The sequence below is a fragment of the Notolabrus celidotus genome, chromosome 6 (genome assembly GCF_009762535.1).
Source record: "Notolabrus celidotus isolate fNotCel1 chromosome 6, fNotCel1.pri, whole genome shotgun sequence".
Lineage (NCBI taxonomy): Eukaryota > Metazoa > Chordata > Actinopteri > Labriformes > Labridae > Notolabrus > Notolabrus celidotus.
In genome coordinates this window covers 34,445,272-34,468,877 of record NC_048277.1, presented here as the reverse complement: position 1 = coordinate 34,468,877, position 23,606 = coordinate 34,445,272, and the positions used below count along the sequence as shown (strand labels likewise).

Genomic DNA, 23,606 nt, shown 5'->3' with positions numbered 1-23,606 from the left:
AACCCTAACCCTAACCCTAATCCTAACCCTAATCCTAACCCTAATCTTAACCCTAACCCTAACCCTAATCTTAACCCTAACCCTAACCCTAACCCTAATCCTAACCCTAACCCTAATCCTAACCCTAACCCTAACCCTAATCTTAACCCTAACCCTAACCCTAATCCTAACCCTAACCCTAACCCTAATCCTAACCCTAACCCTAATCTTAACCCTAACCCTAACCCTAATCTTAACCCTAACCCTAACCCTAACCATAACCCTAACCCTAACCCTAATCTTAACCCTAACCCTAACCATAACCCTAACCCTAACCCTAACTCTAACCCTAACCCTAACCCTAATCATAACCCTAACTCTAACTGGTTCTGGTTCTGTTTGCTTGAGTTTGGTTCTGATTCTGGTTCTGGTTCTGTTTGCTTGAGTTTGGTTCTGGTTCTGGTTCTGGTTCTGTTTGCCTGAGTTTGGTTCTGGTTCTGTTTGCTTGAGTTTGGTTCTGGTTCTGTTTGCTTGAGTTTGGTTCTGGTTCTGGTTCTGGTTCAATTTTTTTTGTTTGGTTCTGGTTCTGTTTGCTTGAGTTTGGTTCTGGTTCTGGTTCTGGTTCTGTTTGCTTAAGTTTGGTTCTGGTTCTGTTTGCTTGAGTTTGGTTCTGGTTCTGGTTCTGTTTGCTTGAGTTTGGTTCTGGTTCTGTTTGCTTAAGTTAGGCTCTGGTTCTGTTTGATTGAGTTTGGTTCTGGTTCTGGTTCTGTTTGCTTGAGTTTGGTTCTGGTTCTGTTTGCTTGAGTTTGGTTCTGGATCTGGTTCTGTTTGCTTGAGTTTGGTTCTGGTTCTGTTTGCTTGAGTTTGGTTCTGGTTCTGGTTCTGTTTGCTTGAGTTTGGTTCTGGTTCTGGTTCTGTTTGCTTGAGTTTGGTTCTGGTTCTGTTTGCTTGAGTTTGGTTCTGGTTCTGGTTCTGTTTGCCTGAGTTTGGTTCTGGTTCTGTTAGCTTGAATTTGGTTCTGGTTCTTTTTGCTCCAGTTGGGTTCTGATTCTGTTAGCTTGAGTTCTGGTTCTGGTTCTGTTAGCTTGAGTTTGGTTCTGTTTCTGTTTGCTTAAGTTGGTTCTGGTTCTGTTTGCTTGAGTTCGGTTCTGGTTCTGTTTGCTTGAGTAATCATAACCCTAACCCTAACCCTAACACTAACCATAACCCTAACCCTAACCCTAATCATAACCCTAACCCTAATCCTAACCCTAACCCTAACCATAACCCTAATCCTAACCCTAACCCTAACCATAACCCTAACCCTAATCCTAACCCTAACCCTAACCCTAACCATAATCCTAACCCTAACCCTAATCCTAACCCTAACCCTAACCCTAATCCTAACCCTAACCCTAACCCTAACCCTAACCCTAACCCTAATCCTAACCCTAACCCTAACCCTAATCCTAACCCTAACCCTAACCCTAACCATAACCCCAATCCTAACCCTAACCCTAACCCTAACCCTAATCCTAACCCTAACCCTAATCCTAACCCTAACCCTAACCCTAACCATAACCCCAATCCTAACCCTAACCCTAACCCTAACCCTAACCCTAATCCTAACCCTAACCCTAATCTTAACCCTAACCCTAACCCTAATCCTAACCCTAACCCTAACCCTAACCCTAACCCTAACCCTAACCCTAATCCTAACCCTAATCCTAACCCTAATCTTAACCCTAACCCTAACCCTAATCTTAACCCTAACCCTAACCCTAACCCTAATCCTAACCCTAACCCTAATCCTAACCCTAACCCTAACCCTAATCTTAACCCTAACCCTAACCCTAATCCTAACCCTAACCCTAACCCTAATCCTAACCCTAACCCTAACCCTAATCTTAACCCTAACCCTAACCCTAATCTTAACCCTAACCCTAACCCTAATCCTAACCCTAACCCTAACCCTAACCATAACCCTAACCCTAACCCTAATCTTAACCCTAACCCTAACCATAACCCTAACCCTAACCCTAACTCTAACCCTAACCCTAACCCTAATCATAACCCTAACTCTAACTGGTTCTGGTTCTGTTTGCTTGAGTTTGGTTCTGGTTCTGGTTCTGTTTGCTTAAGTTTGGTTCTGGTTCTGTTTGCTTGAGTTTGGTTCTGGTTCTGGTTCTGTTTGCTTGAGTTTGGTTCTGGTTCTGTTTGCTTAAGTTTGGTTCTGGTTCTGTTTGATTGAGTTTGGTTCTGGTTCTGGTTCTGTTTGCTTGAGTTCTGGTTCTGGTTCTGTTAGCTTGAGTTTGGTTCTGTTTCTGTTTGCTTAAGTTGGTTCTGGTTCTGTTTGCTTGAGTTCGGTTCTGGTTCTGTTTGCTTGAGTAATCATAACCCTAACCCTAACCCTAACACTAACCATAACCCTAACCCTAACCCTAATCATAACCCTAACCCTAACCCTAACCCTAAACCTAATCCTAACCCTAACCCTAATCCTAATCCTAACCCTAACCCTAAACCTAATCCTAACCCTAACCCTAATCCTAATCCTAACCCTAACCCTTATCCTAACCCTAACCCTAACCCTAATCCTAACCCTAACCCTAACCCTAATCCTAACCCTAACCCTAACCCTAACCATAACCCTAACTCTAACCCTAACCCTAGTCTTAACCCTAACCCTAACCCTAATCTTAACCCTAATCCTAACCCTAACTCTAACCCTAACCCTAACCCTAATCTTAACCCTAACCCTAACCCTAATCTTAACCCTAACCCTAACCCTAATCTTAACCCTAACCCTAACCCTAATCTTAACCCTAACCCTAACCCTAATCATAACCCTGAATTTCAGCTCGAAGGAACCATAAAGAATAAAAGTACTTTAGTAAAGTGTAATGTCTCACCATGTTGTAGGAACTTGACGTCTCTCAATCTACCTCAGGCTTCAGTCTACTTCCAAACAAACCTGCATTGTGATAAGTGGCAGTCAGCCTTGTATGACATATTTCATTTAGTAACTATAGAATTTGCACGGTGTGCTTTTGCATCATGGGGTGTGCAAAACACGACAACTCAAAGCCAACTTTCCAGTCTCTGATTTAGACTCAGCAGCTGCAGCGAGGTGTGCAAAGGTGCGAGAGCTTGTCAGTGCTGCTTACAGTCCTAGTGTTTTCTTAATATTTTGGTATCAGTAATACAGCCACACTCACTCTTGTATATTACTTACTTCAAACAGCCCTTTAAGAACTCAATTTCTGCATAAGAATTAAAAGAGTGGTTAAAGCCACATGATCAAACTGAATAACAGGGCATTGCTGACCCCCATCAGCTGTGGTGCGAAGTGTTTCCAGCAAGAACTGAGTGATCCAAACAGCTGAGTGCGGCCACAGATGGTCCTCTGAAAGACTGCTAACATGGAGCCCAAACAGCATCTGACTGACTTTGTTTATGAGAGATATTCTAACAGAGCATGCAGTCAAACTAATGTCCTCTTTGTACTCATACGGCCGAGGCTTTCAGTGCAAGGACACGACACCTCAGCGTCTCCGTGTCCTTGAACACATGATGCTGCAATGAAGCAACAGAGAGCTTTTATGAGACGTCCCCTGGCAGATCTGGTCTGAGGTGGAATGCATGTCTCCGGTCAGTGGTATAATGTTTGGCTACAGCTCTCAGGAGGGAGGGTCCAGCAGGTATCTATCACTGTAGGTGACAGGGTGTCAAATAAAAAAGCAGTGCCGGGTAATTTTACAAGATGAAAGTCAATACAGTCGATACAGGCAATCATCTAAGGGACGCCCCGCGCTTTTCCTCAGGCTACTTACTGCCACAGCGGACCTGAGACAAATGGTTTTAACCTCCTCGGAGGGAAGAGGCATCACATCTTGCACAGGAAAAATAAGAGCGAGCAGGAAAAGTCTGCTTAATTAAAGGGATAGTTAGAAATCTAGGTTTGTGCAGGATAGCAATAAAAAGAACATTAACTGAGTCCAGAGAAGGAAAATGTATAAAGAGCTGGAACCCAAACTAGAAACCCCCCTTGATCTTTGACATGAACCCGCCTGCTTGAAACAGGCCTCAAGTAATCTCCTGTGAATCAGATTATGTTCTTCTTCTATCCTTTTTATCTTTATGTTTGTTATTTAAAGATGTCTAGAGATGCTGTATGGTGTTTTTTGTTATCTTTGGAAGGAGCAAGCTGAAACCGAACATCAATTTCCAGTGGAAAGTCCATGGAGAAGAACACAAAAGTGCAGTGCCTGGAGTGTCCACTTGGGCTAAACATGTTCAATATTCAATTTGCATAATTAAGAGGTGTGGCTGAGTTGACAGACGGGTAGGTGTGTTGTTTGCTAGGAGGTTGCAAACTGTGTGTTGCTGCACGGGTTGCTGCATGAGTCGGTACACAAGTTGCTGCACATGTTGCTGCACAGGTTGCTGCACGGGTTGCTGCATGAGTCGGTACACAGGTTGCTGCACATGTTGCTGGACAGGTTGCTGCATGAGTCGTTGCACATGTTGCTTCACAGGTTGCTGCATGAGTCGTTGCTGGGAGGCTTAAGGCCCACCCCAGCTCCTCTCTAAAAGTTAGAGCTTTTCTCCTGCTGCTGTGGACGTGCCAGACTCCAGCTGCTACAACTACTACTATCTGTCTCACCACTATCATCTCTCTCTCTCTTCATCTCCCTCTATCCCTCTATCTAACTCGGCCTCATCAGATGTGTGTCTAACATGAGTTTGGTCCTGCTGGAAGTTTCTGCCTGTTAAAGGAAGTTTGTCCTTGCCACTGTAACTTGCTAAATGCTGCAAAGTGCTCTGCTCATGGTGGATTAAGATGAGATCAGACTGAGTCCTGTCTGTAAGATGGGACTGGATCTGATCCGGTCTTGATGTTGAGTCTTTGTTTGTATAACATAGAGTACGGTCTAGACCTGCTCTGTTTGGAAAGAGTCTTCAGGTAACATTTGTTGGGATTTGGCGCTGTATAAATAAAGATTGATTGACAAGCTATGCACAAGGGAGTGAATTAGTGTAATTTGAATGAGATGTTTTTTGCTAGCTTACTCCAGGAAGTAAGCTGTATATGAAATGTGTAACATCAGACCTTCCCTTCTTCATCCAGCTCATTATATCAATTTATCACCATGAGGAAGAGCCTTTATCCGCTTGTAAAGGACGTGATCCTGGTTGTAATAAGGAGCCTAGCTGTAAACTGAATGCTGCTCTTTATTCGAGTATTTATGGTATTTCTATGAAGTTATTTTTCCATGTAGAGACTACAGGAAGGTGGTAGGCGTCAGACCAATTGATTAACTGCATGCTGCTTATACTTCCTTTCTTTCACAGTGAGTAATACAGAGAACAAACTGAGCAAAGCTTGTTTTGACCACAGGGGGCGCCAAAATCAACACAGCTGAAAGTTTCTCACAGGAGCTTTAAATATCCGTAAAAAAGTCAGAAAGTAAAATTTAAAGAGTTTGTACATTTCATTTTTATCCTTTCATCCACATATAATTTTTTTTTGAGACATCTGGTTTATTTTGATCACTTAAAAAAGATGCAGATGGCCATGCTCACTTTGACATTTGCTCAAAATATTAATTAACAGACCAATTATCAAAATTCCTGCTCATTAAATTTCTGTTCACTGACTGATACATTTATTACCAACGTGTTCCAGCTTTAATCACATCAGACTTTGAAACTTGCTTCAAATCACAGCCTCGAAGAGGGGATCCTTTTAGAAACAGATAATTAGCATCGACCGAGTGCATATTTATATAACTGCTGGTCAATGAGAGCTTGATTTACGGTTTGAGAAACACATCTAAGAGTCACACAATCAATCATTTCCTCCTACAGCACCTCACACAGACTTTCAGGCTCTATGTAAGCTTTTGATTTAAAACTGAATCATCATTATGTAAAATGTTTTTCAAAGTTCAGAGATGAGAAGTCTGGAAAAACTTCAATTTCTACTCTTATCGCAGAAAAACAACCACCCTGGAAGATGCCAGGGATAAGAAAGTTGAGACTTTACTTTCATGTTTCCAATTTAGAATGGGCAAAACAGGAAGGAGAAGGCAGCCTTTGATTTATATTCAAATGAGAAGTATACAGGGGAAATTGGATTTCTCTTTCATTTCAGAGAATGAATTTCCTGGTGGCAGATCGTATTGTATCATCTCGTGGCGTTAATATCCAGCTCTGAGCGTCAGGAGCTATTCTTCATTACAAAGACTCACAGGAACTTTCACACCTCCCCGCCACACGACGCTATGACAATTTCCATTTCTGTTTCAGTGTTCAAACAATACCCCCGAGGCCACTTAAGACATTTTTCACCCCTTTTAATTTACACTTGAAAGGCGATAACATATCAAAGGAGCTCTGCTTTAAATTCAAAAGAAAACTTGTTTCTGCTTTGCGTCCCTTATGTCAACCAAGCGGGCTAATTCTGTACCTCAAAGCAAGCCAGCCGGAGGAGCATCCTTTTGTAGGTGTAATTGAGTTCAGCGTGTTTGTACACCGATAAAAAATTCAGCAACGTACACAACCAGCCTAATCAGACTGCAAAGGCTCATGGGAAAAAACACCATACACTGCAGAATCCAGAGAGGAGCTGCTAACGAACTGCAGTTCTGTCAGGGAGGGAAAAACCCTTTCATTCCTGATTCTGATTTGGTCTCTGAGTTTGATTCAGAGGTACATGTTGTAATCCCCACAGGACACGATACCGTCCACAAGAAGAGACACACACAAACTGGAATGAGGGACTTCTCAGAAAAACTCAGTTTAATCAAGTATTAAATCCTGGAGTAAGCACTATGGTACCTCAGGGCGGCTTTATTCTCCTCCTGTTCTCTAAAGAGCCTCGGTGTTTGCTGCCTCACTTTGAACCTGTGCTTTCACACTGACTGTACGCTTCTGTATCTCGCTTTTAAACATATTAATAATAATTAGGGGTGACCCCAAATAGTCGAATATTTGACAATTCGTTCTAACGAGCCTTAGTCGACTGCCAATCTCATAGTTGAATATTTGCATATGAAACGTGGATCATTCCATTCAAACCATGGGGGTGCTCAATGTCTAATTTTACATTATTTTCCTGTTTCCCTTAAAAATAGTGTCTCATATATCCTATTTTGATATAAATATAGACTTATTTAATGTAATTCTGAGAACAGCTCTTGAAGTGTTAAATCTCCTTAAAGTGGTAATTAAATCTCCCCTGGTAATTAAAGGTGGACTCTCCCATTTAGCAGGACCTGTGGAGCAGACGTACCTCAGCTGGCCTTTGAATCTTTCTACGTTCATGGCAGCTCAAAATGTCAGGAAATAAAACTTCAGTTGATTCTAAAAGCTAGTGATGAAGATGAGGAGCAGCTTCATGAAGAGGGCTGTGAGATCAAGGATTACCGGACCACACAAAAACTGTACGGGGCCAAAAGAACGAGGAGGGATACCCAAAGCTGTCTGAAGCCTCAAAAACAATCCACAGCATCCCATCCACCTCCACATCATCAGAGAGGATATTCTCAAAGACAGGATTTACAGTCAACAAAGAAAGGAGCGCACTTCTGCCCGTACACATGATGGTTTTCCTCACGTACAATGTGAAAAGACTTAAGCGGACAAAGACGAGATGAAAGACTGTTTTAAAAGGTTCTGTTAAGAGATTTAAAAACCCTTTAGCTGGTTCAGGTTTGATTTTGAACATTATACAAATGTTTAGTCTTAAGTTGGACAAACTACCCTCTGCAGTGCTGCTCTCTGCTGTGAGAACACTGTTTAAATATCTCTTGATTCCTTATTCTATAACGGCGCGTTGTTCCATGTTTAATGGATGGTGGCCTTATTTGAGTTTTCTCTCCTTCATCACCTCGTTGTTTTTGCAATATAGATTTAAAAAATCTAAGTTTTATACTTATAATATTCTGTTGTCCCTTTTACTTTAAGCTATGAGTCTCTTAATTGTAAAGGGTTATGTGTAATATTGTCATGCGGTCACCATCATGCAGACTTTGGGTCAATAAGGAAAAACAACAAACATTCCACTATTCGTCGACTATGGGCAAAATCTGATGAATCAGATTCGACTAAGCAAATCCTTAGTCGGGCTCACCCCTAATAATAATAATTGATAAGACTTTTCTAGGTACTCAAAGATGTGTTACATGATGTGAAAACAGTTAAAGGTATAAGATACAGAAGGACAGATCCAAGGTGGGTAGGAAGTAGAGGTCATGTGTTGTAGGTTTATTTGAAGGGGTAGGTTTTGAGTTGGTTTTAAGTCTTTGGAGGGAGAGAGTTCCAGAGAGTTGGGGCAGCGATGACAAAGGCTTTTCTTCTACTTGAGAGTATTCAAACAGCTAAAGCTTTTTCCTTTTCTGCAAACTTATCTTTATTTTGTTGCCTTTTTCTGCTCTGTGAAGAACTTTTAATCTTCATGTCTGTATGAAAACCCTCCATGAATAGGTTGAGCTGTGTTTGAGCCGTAAGAATTAATTTCCACCTGTTTGCTTGAATCACTAAAGTTACCAGAAGGCAACATTTACATGATCATCATCTTAATCTAAGCCTTCCTATCATTAGCACGATAAGTTGTGAGTATTAAACTGCTGTTGCAGTAAAAGGCTAATACGCACTTGACCCTCCGCTCTTGTTGTGACAGCCACAATTGCAGGTTTTCAAATTAACACAACGTCTCTGAGCTCGTGCATTTATGTGATTTATTCAGTGAGTGGATGGAATGAAAATCTTAATGTGTAAGCAGATGTTTTTGAATGACTGAAAGTTGACCATTTTTTAAAAATGTATTTAAGCCAGACATCTCATGTGTGGGATGAAACCTTTAGAGCAGCAGAAGCTTAACACAGGAAACTGCTGACTATACTAGCAGTACGTACTGATGTGGACAAAATTCAGAACGTAGTATGTGAACAAGAGTAAAATCTGCAGTATGTCGTACTGATTTGGGAACATTTCTCAGTATGCAGCGGACCAGTCTCATCCAAGTACTGTTTCCCACAATGCACAGCGCTAATGCTTCGCTTCTTCTTTATTCTGTATATGACAGTGGGGGGGGGGGGGGCTCAGTTTTTAAGGTGCATTAGCGCCACCTACTGTGTTGGAGTTGTACCAGACGTTTAAGTCCAGGTCCGTTGTAGGAAATAAACGCCAGTGAATCTTACAACTTCCAGTAATTACAGAGGTAACTGTTCATGTCTGTGAAAATTATTAAATTCCATATAAACCACTTGTTAACTTTTGAAATCATAAGTGAAGCTAAAGAAGCAGTTTCACTTTCTGAAACCGGAAACCAACTGAAGCCTGACCCAGCATCCTGCAGAACAGATCCAACAGAACAGTCATACTACATACTACCTTCAAACGCAGTATGCACTACATACTGTGGCTGTTTCAAAAACAGCCAGAGTTTTCTAAACCGCCTGCTACATACTACCTAGGAATGTAGTATACAGTGCGTACTGCAGAAGAAGCAGAATGTAAGCGCTGTGCATTATGGGAAACGGTATGCAAGGGAGACTGGTCTGCTGCATACTGAGAAATGATCCTCAACCAGTATAACATCCGGGGAGTTTTGGCATACTGCAGATTTTGCTCTTGTTCACATACTACATACTGAATTTAGACCAAATCAGTACGTACTGCTAGAATAGTAGGCGGTTTCAAAAACAGCCACTATGTTTGATGTCTCCTGAAGGGTGACACCCCACATCCTCAGCTATGATTGACTATTGGTCATGTCAGAGGCAGGACTCATACAATCAACTATTTGGTCTCTGTGTTAGCAGGCTGGCTCAAGCTTTCGTTGTATTCTGACTTTGGAAATTGATCAACTTATTTCAAAGTCCTTTAAGTATGAGGCTAAATAGATGGAGTCATCACCGCTCTGTCATGTCTCTTTTAATGTAACACAATGAGACAATGAGTCATACAAAACTGTATGATGCTCAAATGAAAGTCATTCTAGAAGATGGTGAAGACAGAGAGGGTAGATGCTAATGATATTTGTGTGTACACACCCGGCCACCCCTTCCCTTTGTCAGCACCCCAGTTGGACCACCCCAGTCAAAAGAGTCCCTCCACACAGATTTATTCCACATGCAGTCATGGAGGCTGCAGGTTGGAGCAGCTCTGGTGCAGGGCAGCAGTGTCAATCACAGCACAGAGGCAGTGACTGGAGATCTTGCAGCTTACATAGACCACCAAAGTGAGAGGGGACATTTGTGGAGTGATTGTGAGAATGACGCATGTAGAGTGTGAAAGCAGTACAGCTTGAGATGCCTGCGTGGAGGAGCTCACAGGCGTTGCTCCATTAATCGATTAATAGACCAGGTTTAAGGCTGTAAGTAGTGCAATGATTTACTTTAAATGAAGCTCTTTAATCCCATCATTTTAACTCACTCTGGATAGCTTTGGAGAACATTATTCTGTCCAGCTGTTCAACCTGTGTGCTCATTTGTATGTGGACAGGATGTCTGCAGGGAATCAGAGGAAGAATGTTTGGCAACAGCTGTAATCTCTTTAGTCCCAGAGGGGGCAGACATAAATAAAATGACATGCTCACACAGGATTAGGCTTTCTGATTCTGCATGCACGTAATAGAAATGGAACAGGTCGCTGTCTTTAATATCTTTAAAGGTATGATAGCTCTGAAAGTGTGTGTGTGTGCTTTAAACACTAAAGCTCACACACACTCTGTGGACCGGCTCTGTCTCCTCTTCTGTGTGTGGACGCCACAGTGTGTGTGGAGGGATCTCTGACTCCACCTGCTGGACTCACAGAAACAACAACACTTGGATCCCTTTTCTCAAGTTGTCTTTATTGTCACACAGAAAACTGACCAATGCTGACGTGATTAAAGGACTAGTTCACCCAATCTCTCTGTTACTTTTACCTTTAATGATTTTAAGAGATGTAAATAGTTTCGATTTTATATATTTAAGTTTTGAGGGACCTCCTTTAAAGGTGACATATCATGCAAAATCGACTTTTTAATGGTTCTCTACCTGAAATATGTGTCCCTGTCTACAAACCCCCTGAAAATGAAAAAAGTCCATTCTGCCCCTGTTTTGATTTCTCCACCTTTCTGTAAATGTGTGCTGAAACCAGCCGTTCCAGTTTTCAGTGTTTTTCGTACGTCACAACAATATCCGGTCTGTCACGGAGTCAGAGCTCGGAGCTTGTTCAGCCCATAGACTGTATAAAATACAACTCAACCCCTCCTCTGTTTTTCATTCCCTGCACACATGTGTGCTAACAAGGAGCTTAGGAGGGAGGCATGCTAGTTGTAGGCTGTCTTAATAAACACAAAGGTCGGTTTTACTCCCCACGTCTGCAGATTTGAAGATCTAGTGGATGATTTTTATTTATCATGGATAAGTGCTAGCGCTAGTTAGCATAGCCACATAACTGCATGTTCGTCGCTGTGTACCAAGACACACGTCGACATGCTGATAAATAAAACAACAAGAAACACTAAATCTGTGACCAATGGTTCAGAAAGGTCCTGCTGCAGGCGCCTCTCCGTCAGGATCAGATTCTGGATCAGATTCAGAGGGTTGAAGTAACGCGGGTCTGTGAGCAGTGTGTCTATTCAGCCAACATGTAAACATTAGATCAACGTGCTGGAGAGCCGAGGGGATATCCACTTCCTGAGGGGGCGTGGTCAGAGAGAAAACTGAACGTTCTGAACAGGGCTGAAGAAGAGGGCTTTTCAGGCAGACCAAAATCTGATTTCAAAGTGTTCTTTTGAGCATAAACTTTAAAGACATGTTTTGGCGACCTCTTAGACCAATATATGCTGATGAAAAGAGCGTGATATGTCACCTTTATGATTCAAAGATGAGGGAAATGTAGTGTGCAGTGTTAACAGCATTGAAACATGAGAACATACGTCAGCATCCTGTCTTTCAGCATCCTGTCTTTCAGCATCTGTCCTTGCTATTTATTTTATATTTGTGTTTATATATATTTCAAACTAACAGTTTATATTAAAATTAATGGGTTTTGACCACAAGAGGCAATGCCCAGAAATTGTATGACATCTGGCAACCTTTCTTGGCATATATAGGGAAAATGGACGCTAAGGATATTATAATTTAGAGCTGATGACCCCACGACATTCCAGGTCATCTCTTATTCATTTATATGTTCTTATTATATGTGTACATGCATACATGTGTGTGTGTGTGTGTGTGTATATGTGTGTATATGTGTATGTGTATATGTACTTTATTTAATTTATTTAGTCTTCTCATGATATATTTTGATTTCTTCTTTTACTAAGTAGGGTACATTGGGAAAGGGGACTCTGTTGGGGCTGTGGGGGGGTGTTTCACTGTTCAAAAAATGAGACTTCATTGATGTTTATGTTTGTTTGTGTATAATTGTAAAAAAACAACAATAAAAAGACATTGACTAAAATGTGTTTTGGGGATCGTCTGAGATAACAGGAACATGTTTTCCTCTAAAGATGCTGCAGATTAATGTTACTGTGAGCACAATTACTCATGAAGAAGAGTAGAATTAACACCTGGCTAATCCTAATGCAGGGTAAGTGTTGCCTGTGGGAGGTAAAAACATCATGTCACATGCACCCATGGCAGATAGAGTCTCTGTAAGAACATTTAAATTAATATTATGTGTATGAAGCTAATTCTAAAGTTATAATAGTCCAGTATTAAAGTTGCACACTGTATTTCACCTTGTTGTTTGCAGGTGCACGCCTACATTTCCCTCCTTCCATATTCCATCCTCTATACTGGACTTATAGAGACCAAAAAAATCTGCATAGATATCTCAAGAGGTCAGAGAGATGCATGCTTCTTTTAAAATCATTAGTATTTGGGTGAACTGGCCCTTTAATCCCAAAAAGCACAGCTAATGCTACAGAAACAAACATTAAAGTTGTTGAAGTAGAGTTAATTTAATCCCTTTTAACAAAGAGACAAAAACATGACCGACTGTTTCTACAGTGAGAGTTATTATCCAACAGCCGTCGATCTTTGGTACGTGTGATGTTTGGCTATTGCTGAAAACAAGCTAACAAACGACGAAGTTAATGCTGAATCCGACCGCCTCTTCACCGATCTTCTGCATCAGTCTGATGGGAAAGTGAAGCATCAGGATCACTGCAGTCCTTTGTGTTCATGCAGACAGGTTTGACACACACAAATAAGTTAAATCCCCTCATCACGACAATAAAGTTCATGAGTTCACGAGTTTATCTAGAACATCCCGTGTCCCAGAAGACGTTTCAGATCATGCTTCTTTTATAATCCTCCAGTGGGAAATATCATCCAGGTCCTCCCAAAACGATCTGCAGATACCGTCCAGAAAACAAAAAAAAGCCAAGGCATGTGGTGTGAGAGCGAGATGAGTATCAGCGTCGCACAAAATCAGAAACATTTGTGAGGTGAGGAGCGACATCCAAAATTAATCCACAGATCTTCAGAGCAGCGGGAGGAAATCTGAGATCATTTTTCGTCACTGTTGTTAATCTTGAAAAGTTGCGACACACCTGCAGGAGAGGGTTTCAAGCACGCAGAGTTCATTCTGACTCAAGTGAAAGTGGTTTCTCCTCCTCTGCTTCTACTTTAGGAAGGACGGTCTGTTCCTGGAAGATTGCCTGTTTGAATCCTTGAAAGTAAGAGATCAGTTTGAACCTCAGGGCCCTCTGTGGTTGTGGTTCATTTGATTGCAGTGGCCGGTATCAGTGGTTAGAGTAGGGTAAGAGTGTGTGTGTGCCATGTGTTGTTGCAACTGAAGAGCAACAAGTTAAAGTTCTGCAAAACTTGCTTGATTAAATGTGATTTGAGGACTTTTTTAGTTATGAAACAAGCTCAGTTTATCAGCCATGATTTTATATGATAAGCGAACCATCAGCTGGAAGATCTTCAGCAACAGTAGTTCTGTAAAGTTTTGTTAAGGTCAACAGGACAGATCCTGATGGCTTCATTTAAGGAGGAAGAGCCTGTATGTACATTTTCCAAAGAGATAAACCAAGAGAGGAATAAAGTAAAGTGGATGAAGAACCTGGAGATCAACTGTGGCACATTCACACCTTAGCTCCACCCCTTTAGTGAAAACATAAGACTCTAGAACTTTAAGATCCCCTACATGTGAACAGACCTGCACTCTCTCCCCGGGCAGAGGACTGGATGGAGACTTGTGTCAGAAGCAGCTGCTGAGTCTTTAAAGGGGCTACTTGGTGGTGGACTCCCCTTCAGGCCTCATGCTGAAGGGCTCCAGGCGCTCGCTCTCAGGCAGCATGTTGTTGAGGCGCTCCATCAGCGGCACCGTCTGGTCGATGCCCATCTGGATGCGTCTCAGGATCATGGACATCTCGTTGACCTTCTGGATCTGCTCGGCGTACTTGGCGTAGCGCTTCTGGCGCTCCTGCATGATGCTGAAGAGGGTTTCTACGGACAAGTCCATCTGAGGAGAGACAGTCAGGGGGGAAAAGGCATTTAAGCCTCAGGAAACGTAAATGGAATATTTAAAATTGACATAGAATATCAAAATGTAATGTGTAATCAAGCTTCAACAAAAATCAGAGTGAAAATAATCATCCACAACTCTGAAAAAACTCTGTTCAAAAACATCTTATTTTACAGGTCAGAGTATTTCTCAGGACTGTGTGGGCGTGGCCTAACTCTTTGATTGACAGGTCAAGAGAGAGTTCACAGCCTGCATGTTTGAGCCGTCTGACTCTGAATCTAAAGACATCAAAACTCCAGAATCTAAATTATTCATTTCAAATGGTCTCTGAGTGCTGAGTCACAAAATACTTCTAAATCAGGACTTCTATCATTTATTAGTTCATCACTCCGTAGTCTCTGGGGCAACAGGACCATGGGACGCCCGGAGCAGAGGAGGCTGAAGTGTAGTATGTGCACGCAGAGGAGCTCGGCTCCGGGTGTCAGACGGAGCTGTTTGTCTAAAATCTGAGCTGTCCTCGAGAAAGTTAGTGAACCAGTCCTGGGGAAAGTTAGTGAAGCGGTCCTGGGGGAAGTTAGTGAACCGGTCCTGGGGAGAGTTAGTGAACTGGTCCTGGGGGAAAGTTAGTGAACCGGTCCTGAGGGAAAGTTAGTGAACCGGTCCTGGGGAGAGTTAGTGAACTGGTCCTGGGGGAAAGTTAGTGAACCGGTCCTGGGGGAAAGTTAGTGAACCGGTCCTGGGGAGAGTTAGTGAACTGGTCCTGGGGGAAAGTTAGTGAACCGGTCCTGGGGGAAAGTTAGTGAACCGGTCCTGGGGGAAAGTTAGTGAACCGGTCCTGGGGAAAGTTAGTGAACCGGTCCTGGGGGAAAGTTAGTGAACCGGTCCTGGGGAAAGTTAGTGAACCGGTCCTAGGGAAAGTTAGTGAACCGGTCCTGGGGAAAGTTAGTGAACCTGTCCTGGGAAAGTTAGTGAATCGGTCCTGGGAAAGTTAGTGAACCGGTCCTGGGGAAAGTTAGTGAACCCGTCCTGGGAAAGTTAGTGAATCGGTCCTGGGGAAAGTTAGTGAACCCGTCCTGGGAAAGTTAGTGAACCGGTCCTGGGGAAAGTTAGTGAACCCGTCCTGGGAAAGTTAGTGAACCGGTCCTGGGGAAAGTTAGTGAACCCGTCCTGGGAAAGTTAGTGAATCGGTCCTGGGGAAAGTTAGTGAACCCGTCCTGGGAAAGTTAGTGAACCGGTCCTGGGGAAAGTTAGTGAACCAGTCCTGGGGAAAGTTAGTGAACCAGCCCTGGGGAAAGTTAGTGAACCAGCCCTGGGGAAATGAGCGAAGCATATGCGGGACTGCTTTAGCCACTCGACACTCGCGGCTCAACTCAACTCAACTCCTAGTTTCCCCAAATCCACTGCAGTTAGGGAAATAGAAGAATGATAACAAGCTGTCATTTTCAGCTGTGGATGTGCAGACAGGGACACGTCAGGAGACGTCAGGAGACGTCAGGAGACGGTCTGAGCAGGAGTGGAGTAGTTTTATTGAACATGTGTGAACGTGACTCAGTGTTTCATTTCTGATTGGTTGGATATTTATTACATAATATCAGGTTAAACCAGCCCCCTTAAACCCCAGTGTGAGAACGTGTTGAAAAACATAATTGAACATATTTGAAAAATGGATCGAAGTTGAGTTCTAATATTTTTACATAGTTTTTAGTATTTACATATGGTCTGAAATATCATAAGTAGAAAGTTTTTGTTGATTTGGTTTCCCAGAAGCTTTAAGAGTGCGTCTATGCCCCTGTTTTTGTTAAAGCTATACTACGCCATCCTCACCTCTTTGATCCTCTTGACCAGGGCGTTCTGGTCGAAGGCCACAGCCTCAGCACACTGGTGTAAGTGGTCCTGGTATCTCACACAGAGCTGCATCACCTGGGCAGCATCCAGCCTTTCCAAACACACACTGCTGGGCGACGTCTGGCCACTCAGCACTCCTGCAGAGAGCGTGAGGAGAAAATGACTCTCACTGACAAGTTGGAACACAGTAACACTCCACAACAGCGTATCACTTGGTAATAACTGTAATAAGCTGTGCACAGGATCCAACAGAACTACTTTCAGGAGTGCACCCACACAAGAAACTCATTATGCTCCCTCTAATGCGGTGCTAATGGGCTGCAGCGGCAATTAGCTTCTCTGAAGCGAAAGTGGAAATGGAGCGATGGAGGCGAGCAGAAAACTTTATCTCCCCTCTGATGATTTGTCAGATACCAACACTTACTGTGAAGACCAGCTGGGATGTGACAGTGTGGAATAACATTGAACTGAATCAATGAAGTGTGCAGATCTCTGACCTCTGATCTCTGACCTTACTTGTGTTTTGTTAATTTGCAGCTCTACAGGTTTTACGATGTGTAATGATAACTTGAAATGTAGTGGCTCCATGAAACAGAATTTGACTTTGCTCCTGTCCTTCATGTTTCAGGATTCTATTTGGCAATTTAAGACTGGGCTGCACGGTGGTGCAGTGGGTAGCGATGTTGCCTCACAGCAAGAAGGTCTCTGGTTTGAATCCCTGCTCAGACTGGTGCCTTTCCGTGTGGAGTTTGCATGTTCTCCACATGCATGCGTGGGTTCTCCACATGCATGCGTGGGTTCTCTCCTTCCACAGTCCAAAACATGTTGCGTTTTTCTCTTTTCTTGTATCTTTATGCTCCGCTTCTCTGGTTTCTTTTACCAGAGAAGAACTTGTTAACATTGGTCAGTCCTCTGCCGAACTTTTTACACCGGTTTTCATTGAACCTTTAAGTTACACAGAGATTCTTGCTGGTGGAGCCGCAGCTCTCTATGGTCTTTGCCGGAGACGCCGGCGCCGGGGCAAGCGAGCAGGCGTGCTCGTCAGACTGAGACAGCGGGGGTTACGCAGTGCGCTCCCGTCCATTCACCTGGCGAATGTCCGCTCCCTGGCAAACAAGATGGATGAACTGCTGCTCCTCAACTCAAGAAACTCTGACTTTTGCAGATCCGCCGCCCTGTGTTTCACTGAAACCTGGCTCAGTGAACACATCCCAGACAGCTCGCTGCACTTACCGGACTTTCAGCTCCACAGAGCGGACCGCGTAAAGGAACTCTCTGGGAAGGCGAGAGGAGGCGGAATCTGTTTCTACATAAACGAAGGTTGGTGTACAGATACCACAGTGTTGAAGAAGTCATGCAGTCCAAATCTGGAGACTCTTTTCATAAACTGCAAACCCTTCTATTCGCCGCGGGAGTTCTCCTCCTTTATTCTGGTCGGCGTCTACATCCCACCTCAGGCCTGCGTAACGGAGGCGTTACAGCACCTGGCTGACCAGATTACAGACGTGGAGAAAAAACATCCTGACTCTCTGCTCATCATTCTCGGGGATTTTAACAGAGCAAATTTAACCCACGAACTACCTAAATACAGACAACATATTAAGTGTCCCACCAGGGAGTCTAACACTCTGGACCACTGCTACACAGTAATAAAGGACTCATATCGCTCTGTCCCCCGTGCAGCTTTAGGACTATCTGATCACTGTCTGATTCATCTCATCCCGACCTACAGGCAGAAGTTAAAAACAGCTAAGCCTGTAGTTAGGACTGTGAAGAAGTGGACGGAGGAGTCAAAGCAGGAGTTACAAGCCTGCTTTGATTGCACTGATTGGAGTGTTTTTGAAGCTGCATCAGGAAACCTCAATGAACTCACTGACACTGTGACTTCATACATCAACTTCTGTGAGGACATGTGTGTGCAGACCAGGACCTTCTGCACATACAACAACAATAAGCCCTGGTTCACACCTCAACTGAGGAAGCTGCGTCAGGCCAAAGAAGAGGCCTACAGGAGTGGGGACCGGGACCTGTTCAAGCAGGCCAGAAACAAACTGACGAGAGGGATCAAGGTAGCTAAGAGGAGCTACACTGAGAAGTTAAACAGAGCTTCTCTGCCAACGACCCCTCAGAAGTTTGGAGAGGCCTGCGTGAAGTTACAAGCTACAGGAGACCCTCCCCCCACCCTGAAGGTAACAAAAGACTAGCTGACGACCTGAACAGCTTCTACTGCAGGTTTTCACACCCCACACCCGAACACTCTGATTTACCTGGCCCCCCCACAAGCCCCTCCCCACCCCCCTCTGACCCCCCACCTGCGCTGACGATCTGTGAAGATGAGGTAATCCAGCTCTTCCAGAGACAAAAGACCAAGAAGGCTCCAGGACCAGACGGCGTGTCCCCCTCCTGCCTGAGAGTCTGTGCTGAGCAGCTGGCCCCCATCTTCACAAAGATCTTCAACACATCGCTGGAGCTGTGTGAAGTGCCCTCATGCTTCAAAAGCTCCACCATCATCCCAGTCCCAAAGAAACCCACCATCACAGGACTCAATGACTACAGGCCCGTCGCCCTGACGTCTGTGGTCATGAAGTCCTTCGAGAGACTAGTGTTGAGCCACCTGAAAGACATCACAGGCCCCCTGCTGGACCCCCTGCAGTTTGCCTATCGGGCAAACAGGTCGGTGGAGGATGCAGTCAATATGGGTCTGAACTACATCCTGCATCACCTGGACTCCCCCAGGACCTACGCTAGGATCCTGTTTGTGGACTTCAGCTCTGCGTTCAATACCATCATACCAGACATCCTGCACCAGAAACTCACCCAGCTCACAGTGCCGGCCTCCATCTGTCAGTGGATCACCAACTTCCTGACGGACAGGAGACAGCAGGTGAGGCTGGGGAGCATCAAATCCAGCACCCGGACCATCAGCACTGGCGCCCCACAGGGATGTGTTCTCTCCCCACTGCTCTTCTCCCTCTACACCAATGACTGCACCTCAGGAGACCCCTCGGTGAAACTCCTGAAGTTTGCAGATGACACCACCGTCATCGGTCTCATCCAGGACGGAGACGAGTCTGCTTACAGACAGGAGGTGGAACAGCTGGCCCTCTGGTGTAGTCAGAACCATCTGGAGCTGAACCCGCTCAAGACGGTAGAGATGACAGTGGACTTCAGGAGAAGCCCCCCCCCCACTCCCCCCCCTCACCATCCTGAACAGCACTGTGTCTACTGTGGACTCTTTCAGGTTCCTGGGATCCACTATTTCCCGGGACCTGAGGTGGACCTCCCACATAGACACAATCAGAAAAAAGGCCCAGCAGAGGATGTACTTCCTGCGTCAGCTCAGGAAGTTCAACCTGCCCCAGGAGCTGCTGATCATGTTCTACACCTCCATCATCCAGTCTGTTCTGTGTACCTCCATCACTGTCTGGTTTGGCTCTGCAACCAAACTAGACAAACACAGACTGCAGCGGACTATAAGGACTGCAGAGAAAATCATCGGTGTCGACCTGCCCCCCATCCAGGACTTGTACCGGTCCCGGGCCAGGAAACGGGCAGGGAGCATTACCGCTGACCCCTCACACCCTGGACACAAATTCTTCAAACTCCTCCCCTCCGGCAGGCGCTACAGATCACTGTGCGCCAAAACAACCCGCCATAAGAACAGTTTCTTCCCCCAGGCTGTCACTCTGATGAACACTAAACCATAACAGTGTCATACCTGTCAGATAAATACTCTCTGTAAATATACATGTAGATATACAATGCAACAATTCTCAAGCAGAATTCCATATTTCTATTTTTTGTATTATTTAACTTCTATTTTATAATGTAAAACTACCTCTGCAACTCACCACTGCACTTTATCATATTATTTTAGCCTGTACATATTAGTCAAGCTATTTGTTGTTTCTTTGTATTTATAGCTAAGGTTATTGTTATTATATTTTCATTTTATTTTTTATTGTAGTTCTTATTCTTATTCCTATTCTTATGCCTTGTACAAAGAGAGCACAGTTTACCAAAGTCAAATTCCTTGTGTGTTCAAGCATACTTGGCGAATAAAGCTGATTCTGATGCTCACCAGGTTAATCGGTCACTCTAAATTGCCCTTAACATGACTAGTTGTCTGTCTCTCCATGTTTGCCCTGTGATAAGTTGGCGACCTGTCCTGGGTGTACCTTGCCTTCTGCCCAATGTCGACCCCGAATGGCACAAGCAGTCAAGATGATAATAGATGGAAATTTAAGACTTGTTTGACAACAAACACCAAAGCTAGAACTAAAGAAGTGTCTGTATTTACATGATCTTGCAGGAAGCATTTTCCAATAAGAGGTGTTTGAACCATGGAGTGTATCTTAAAGTAGACCCCAGACTGTGAAGCCAAACATTTAGAGCGCCCCTTACTGACAGGCTGCAGTACAGGTCATCAACCCTGTCTCCTTCATGTTAACAGACGGAGGATGGGTCAAACTATAAAATTAAAACTACAGGTCAAATTAATTCATTTAAAAGAGTCTTTATTATTGTAGTTAGCTCTGATCATGCTGATGCATATCCAAGGTTTTAATGCCTTAGCTCCACCAGAGCACCATGTCAGCATCCATCAAGGTGGTTTTATGGCTTTACGTCTCTTAATGGAAGGAGCATGGAGTGTGATAAGCTTGGTGTCCATATTTAAATACAGTAACTGATTTGTTTGGATGAAACAGTCACACATTTTGAACGGCTGTTATCATCTAGTGTTGATCCGAGGTATGTGCTAAGGTACGGAAACACTAACTGAAAGAAGGTGAAGAACATCCTGGGGCTGGACCTGGTTCCGTTCTAGACCTCTATAATATTCTAAGCTTAGTGTGCGACAGTGTCCATCATTATTACTCGTCTCTCTAAGACGTTTAAGATAGCACGGTCTGGGAGTCTTGAGGGTTACCTTTCAAAAGAGGCTGAAACGTGGGGATCTCCTGAAGCTTAATGACATCCGGGTCGTTGTGGATATTTCTCATCGACTGGGTCCCCTGAGCCACGACCACGATGTCATCCATCTTCGCCTTCTGCTTTGCTGGGGACGGCACCACTGCAATGACAACAACTCATTTAAAACAAACAATTACAGTAGTACAGAGTTCACACTGCATTGACATCAAATCTAAGGAGGAGTGACCTCTAACTCTGGAAAACATACTTTAAATTCAAACATGATGCTAGATGTTGGTGTGTTGTTATTTTTATGTTTGTGTTCAAGTTGTGCTTTAAGTATGACTTATATCCTGTTCATTAAATGTTTTTTTTAAAAAGAATGCTTTTTTTGACTGGGTTTTTTTAATGTAATCAATATTTTTTTCCACAAGGTAAACTTAATTAAAAAGAGACAATTAAAGATGTAAACAAGTGATTAAAAATAGATAAATACTGAGGAGAAAAGTGGATAAAAAATACAGATTAAATCCTAAAAAATCCAAACTATTCAAACTTGAAATTCACTGGCTACTATTTCTATAATAACAATAAATGTCATAATAATAAATCTCATTACTCTATATTTTTTTTATATGTGTACTCTGCTTTTACACAAAATACAACAAATTAATCATACCTTGAAGATACTTTTACATGTTGATCTTTTACCTAATCTCAGCTGAGATCAGGTATTAACAGTATAATGTAAAAGGATCACTTTAGATGGAAAGAACATGTCACAGATTTTGCAGAGAATAAGGATCATAATCACATGTATTACAGGGAAGGATTACACATTAAGGTGGTTTGGAGCCAGCAGAATATGATTACTTCTACTGTGATTAAATAGAAATAAATACAAATACATAACAAAAAAGACACAACTATTGTTGTGTATTGCAAATAAGATTACTCAAAGGGAACTTTCAAAGGGGAAATTAGTACAATATAAGTCATTTTAACTGAGTTTCATCATTGCATACATACTATTAATGATACTTTTAATCCTAAATATGTGAAACATGTGAAATGTAAACACTGGACTTGTATTGAACAAGGTGGCTGCATTATTGGTATTTACAGTGATAAATCTGACACTAATGCAAACTACACCCCAGAATGTTTGTATGTCAGCAGGTTTGAGTCATTTAGAAACATAAACCCATGACAGCAGAGTCCCACTCACCTGCTGAGCTGTAATCAGAGTGTTTCTGCTCCGACTCTCCACTCTGCTCGGCTCCCATGCTGCTCTGATAACCTTCCTGTAGCTGTTAGCCTGTTAGCTGTTAGCCTGTTACAGACACTGTGTCCATACAGAGGTACGTGGAATAAAGGTGACACCTCAGCAGCACAGACTTTATATGAGTAATAAATTCACCCTGACAGTCATGTCCTCAGAGTCAGTGATGGTTCAGCAGTGTCAGTCAAAGCGCTGTTAAAGTTAGCATCGTTTCCGTAGCAGTGGTGACGACCTTACAGGCTTCCGTAGTTCCTTTAAATCTAATCTCACGTGCAGAGCTGATTTCTCTGTGATACAGCTCTTAGTTTGAGCGTTCTGTTAGCTTTATATCAACAAAAACAAACACAATAAAGAGTCAGAGCTGCAGCTTCCGCTCAGAGGAGACACTTCCGTAAATAAAGATCACGAGGTCGCTCTGTGCTCAGAGAAGCTCTTTATCGCCCCCTGCTGGTCATACGTTTAATATGCTCTTCTTCTACGTTAGTTGGGTTTAAAGGGTCAACCATCAACCCTGTTTGCATTACCGCCATCTAGTGGGCATTATCAGTATTACAGCGCTATACTGGTAATACCACTTGATATTTGTTTTGATGTGATGTCTTTATTTGGAATTTTGTATTTTATACAGTCTATGTTTGGAACATGTAAAAGTAAAATAGAAAAAAAAACATATAAGTAAAACAGAAGAAATATTTATACAAACATATAAGTTAAAAAAAAGAAAGTCATACAAAAAAACATCAGCTGAGATTAAGTAAAAGTATCTTTCATTTATGATTTATTTGTTCTATTTTATGTAAAAGTCAAGTAGAAATATTAAAACATATAGAGCAATGAGATGTATTATTATATTCATTATTATTATTATCATACAAATACTAGCCAGTGAATTGTCAAGTTTAAATAGTTTGGATTTCTATGATTTCATTTGTATCTTTTATCTACTTTTCCCCTCAGTATTTCTTTAATTAATTTTTTTAATTTTTCACATGGAACAGAACGACAAAACAAAACAAGACATGATAACTCAGGGGGTTATAGCTTGGTGTCTGACAATCACATTCAAGCCAGGTGGGATAATGATGAGCAGTGTCTCTTGTATGCAGTCCATTTAGCCCAGCGTTGT

At 42.9% G+C, this 23,606-nt stretch overlaps 1 protein-coding gene across 2 annotated transcripts in view; it reads right to left on the bottom strand.

Moving 5' to 3' along the window:
- Positions 1–22,909, bottom strand: part of borcs5 (BLOC-1 related complex subunit 5) — a 76,846-nt gene extending 53,937 nt beyond the window's left edge. The window contains exons 1-4 of one of the 2 annotated variants that reach the window (XR_004631669.1): positions 22,427–22,909; positions 21,215–21,358; positions 16,264–16,421; positions 14,131–14,436 (exon numbers count right to left, since the gene is read on the bottom strand). Coding sequence is in view for 1 of the 2 variants with exons in the window: in XM_034686521.1 (XP_034542412.1) it covers positions 14,203–14,436; positions 16,264–16,421; positions 21,215–21,358; positions 22,427–22,484 (594 nt within the window). In the remaining variant the exon portion in view is untranslated. Of the gene's footprint in view, positions 1–10,798; positions 14,437–16,263; positions 16,422–21,214; positions 21,359–22,426 lie in introns of those variants that run through there. The other variant, XM_034686521.1, reaches the window with a different exon arrangement.
- Between the last annotated feature and the right edge of the window lie 697 nt (positions 22,910–23,606).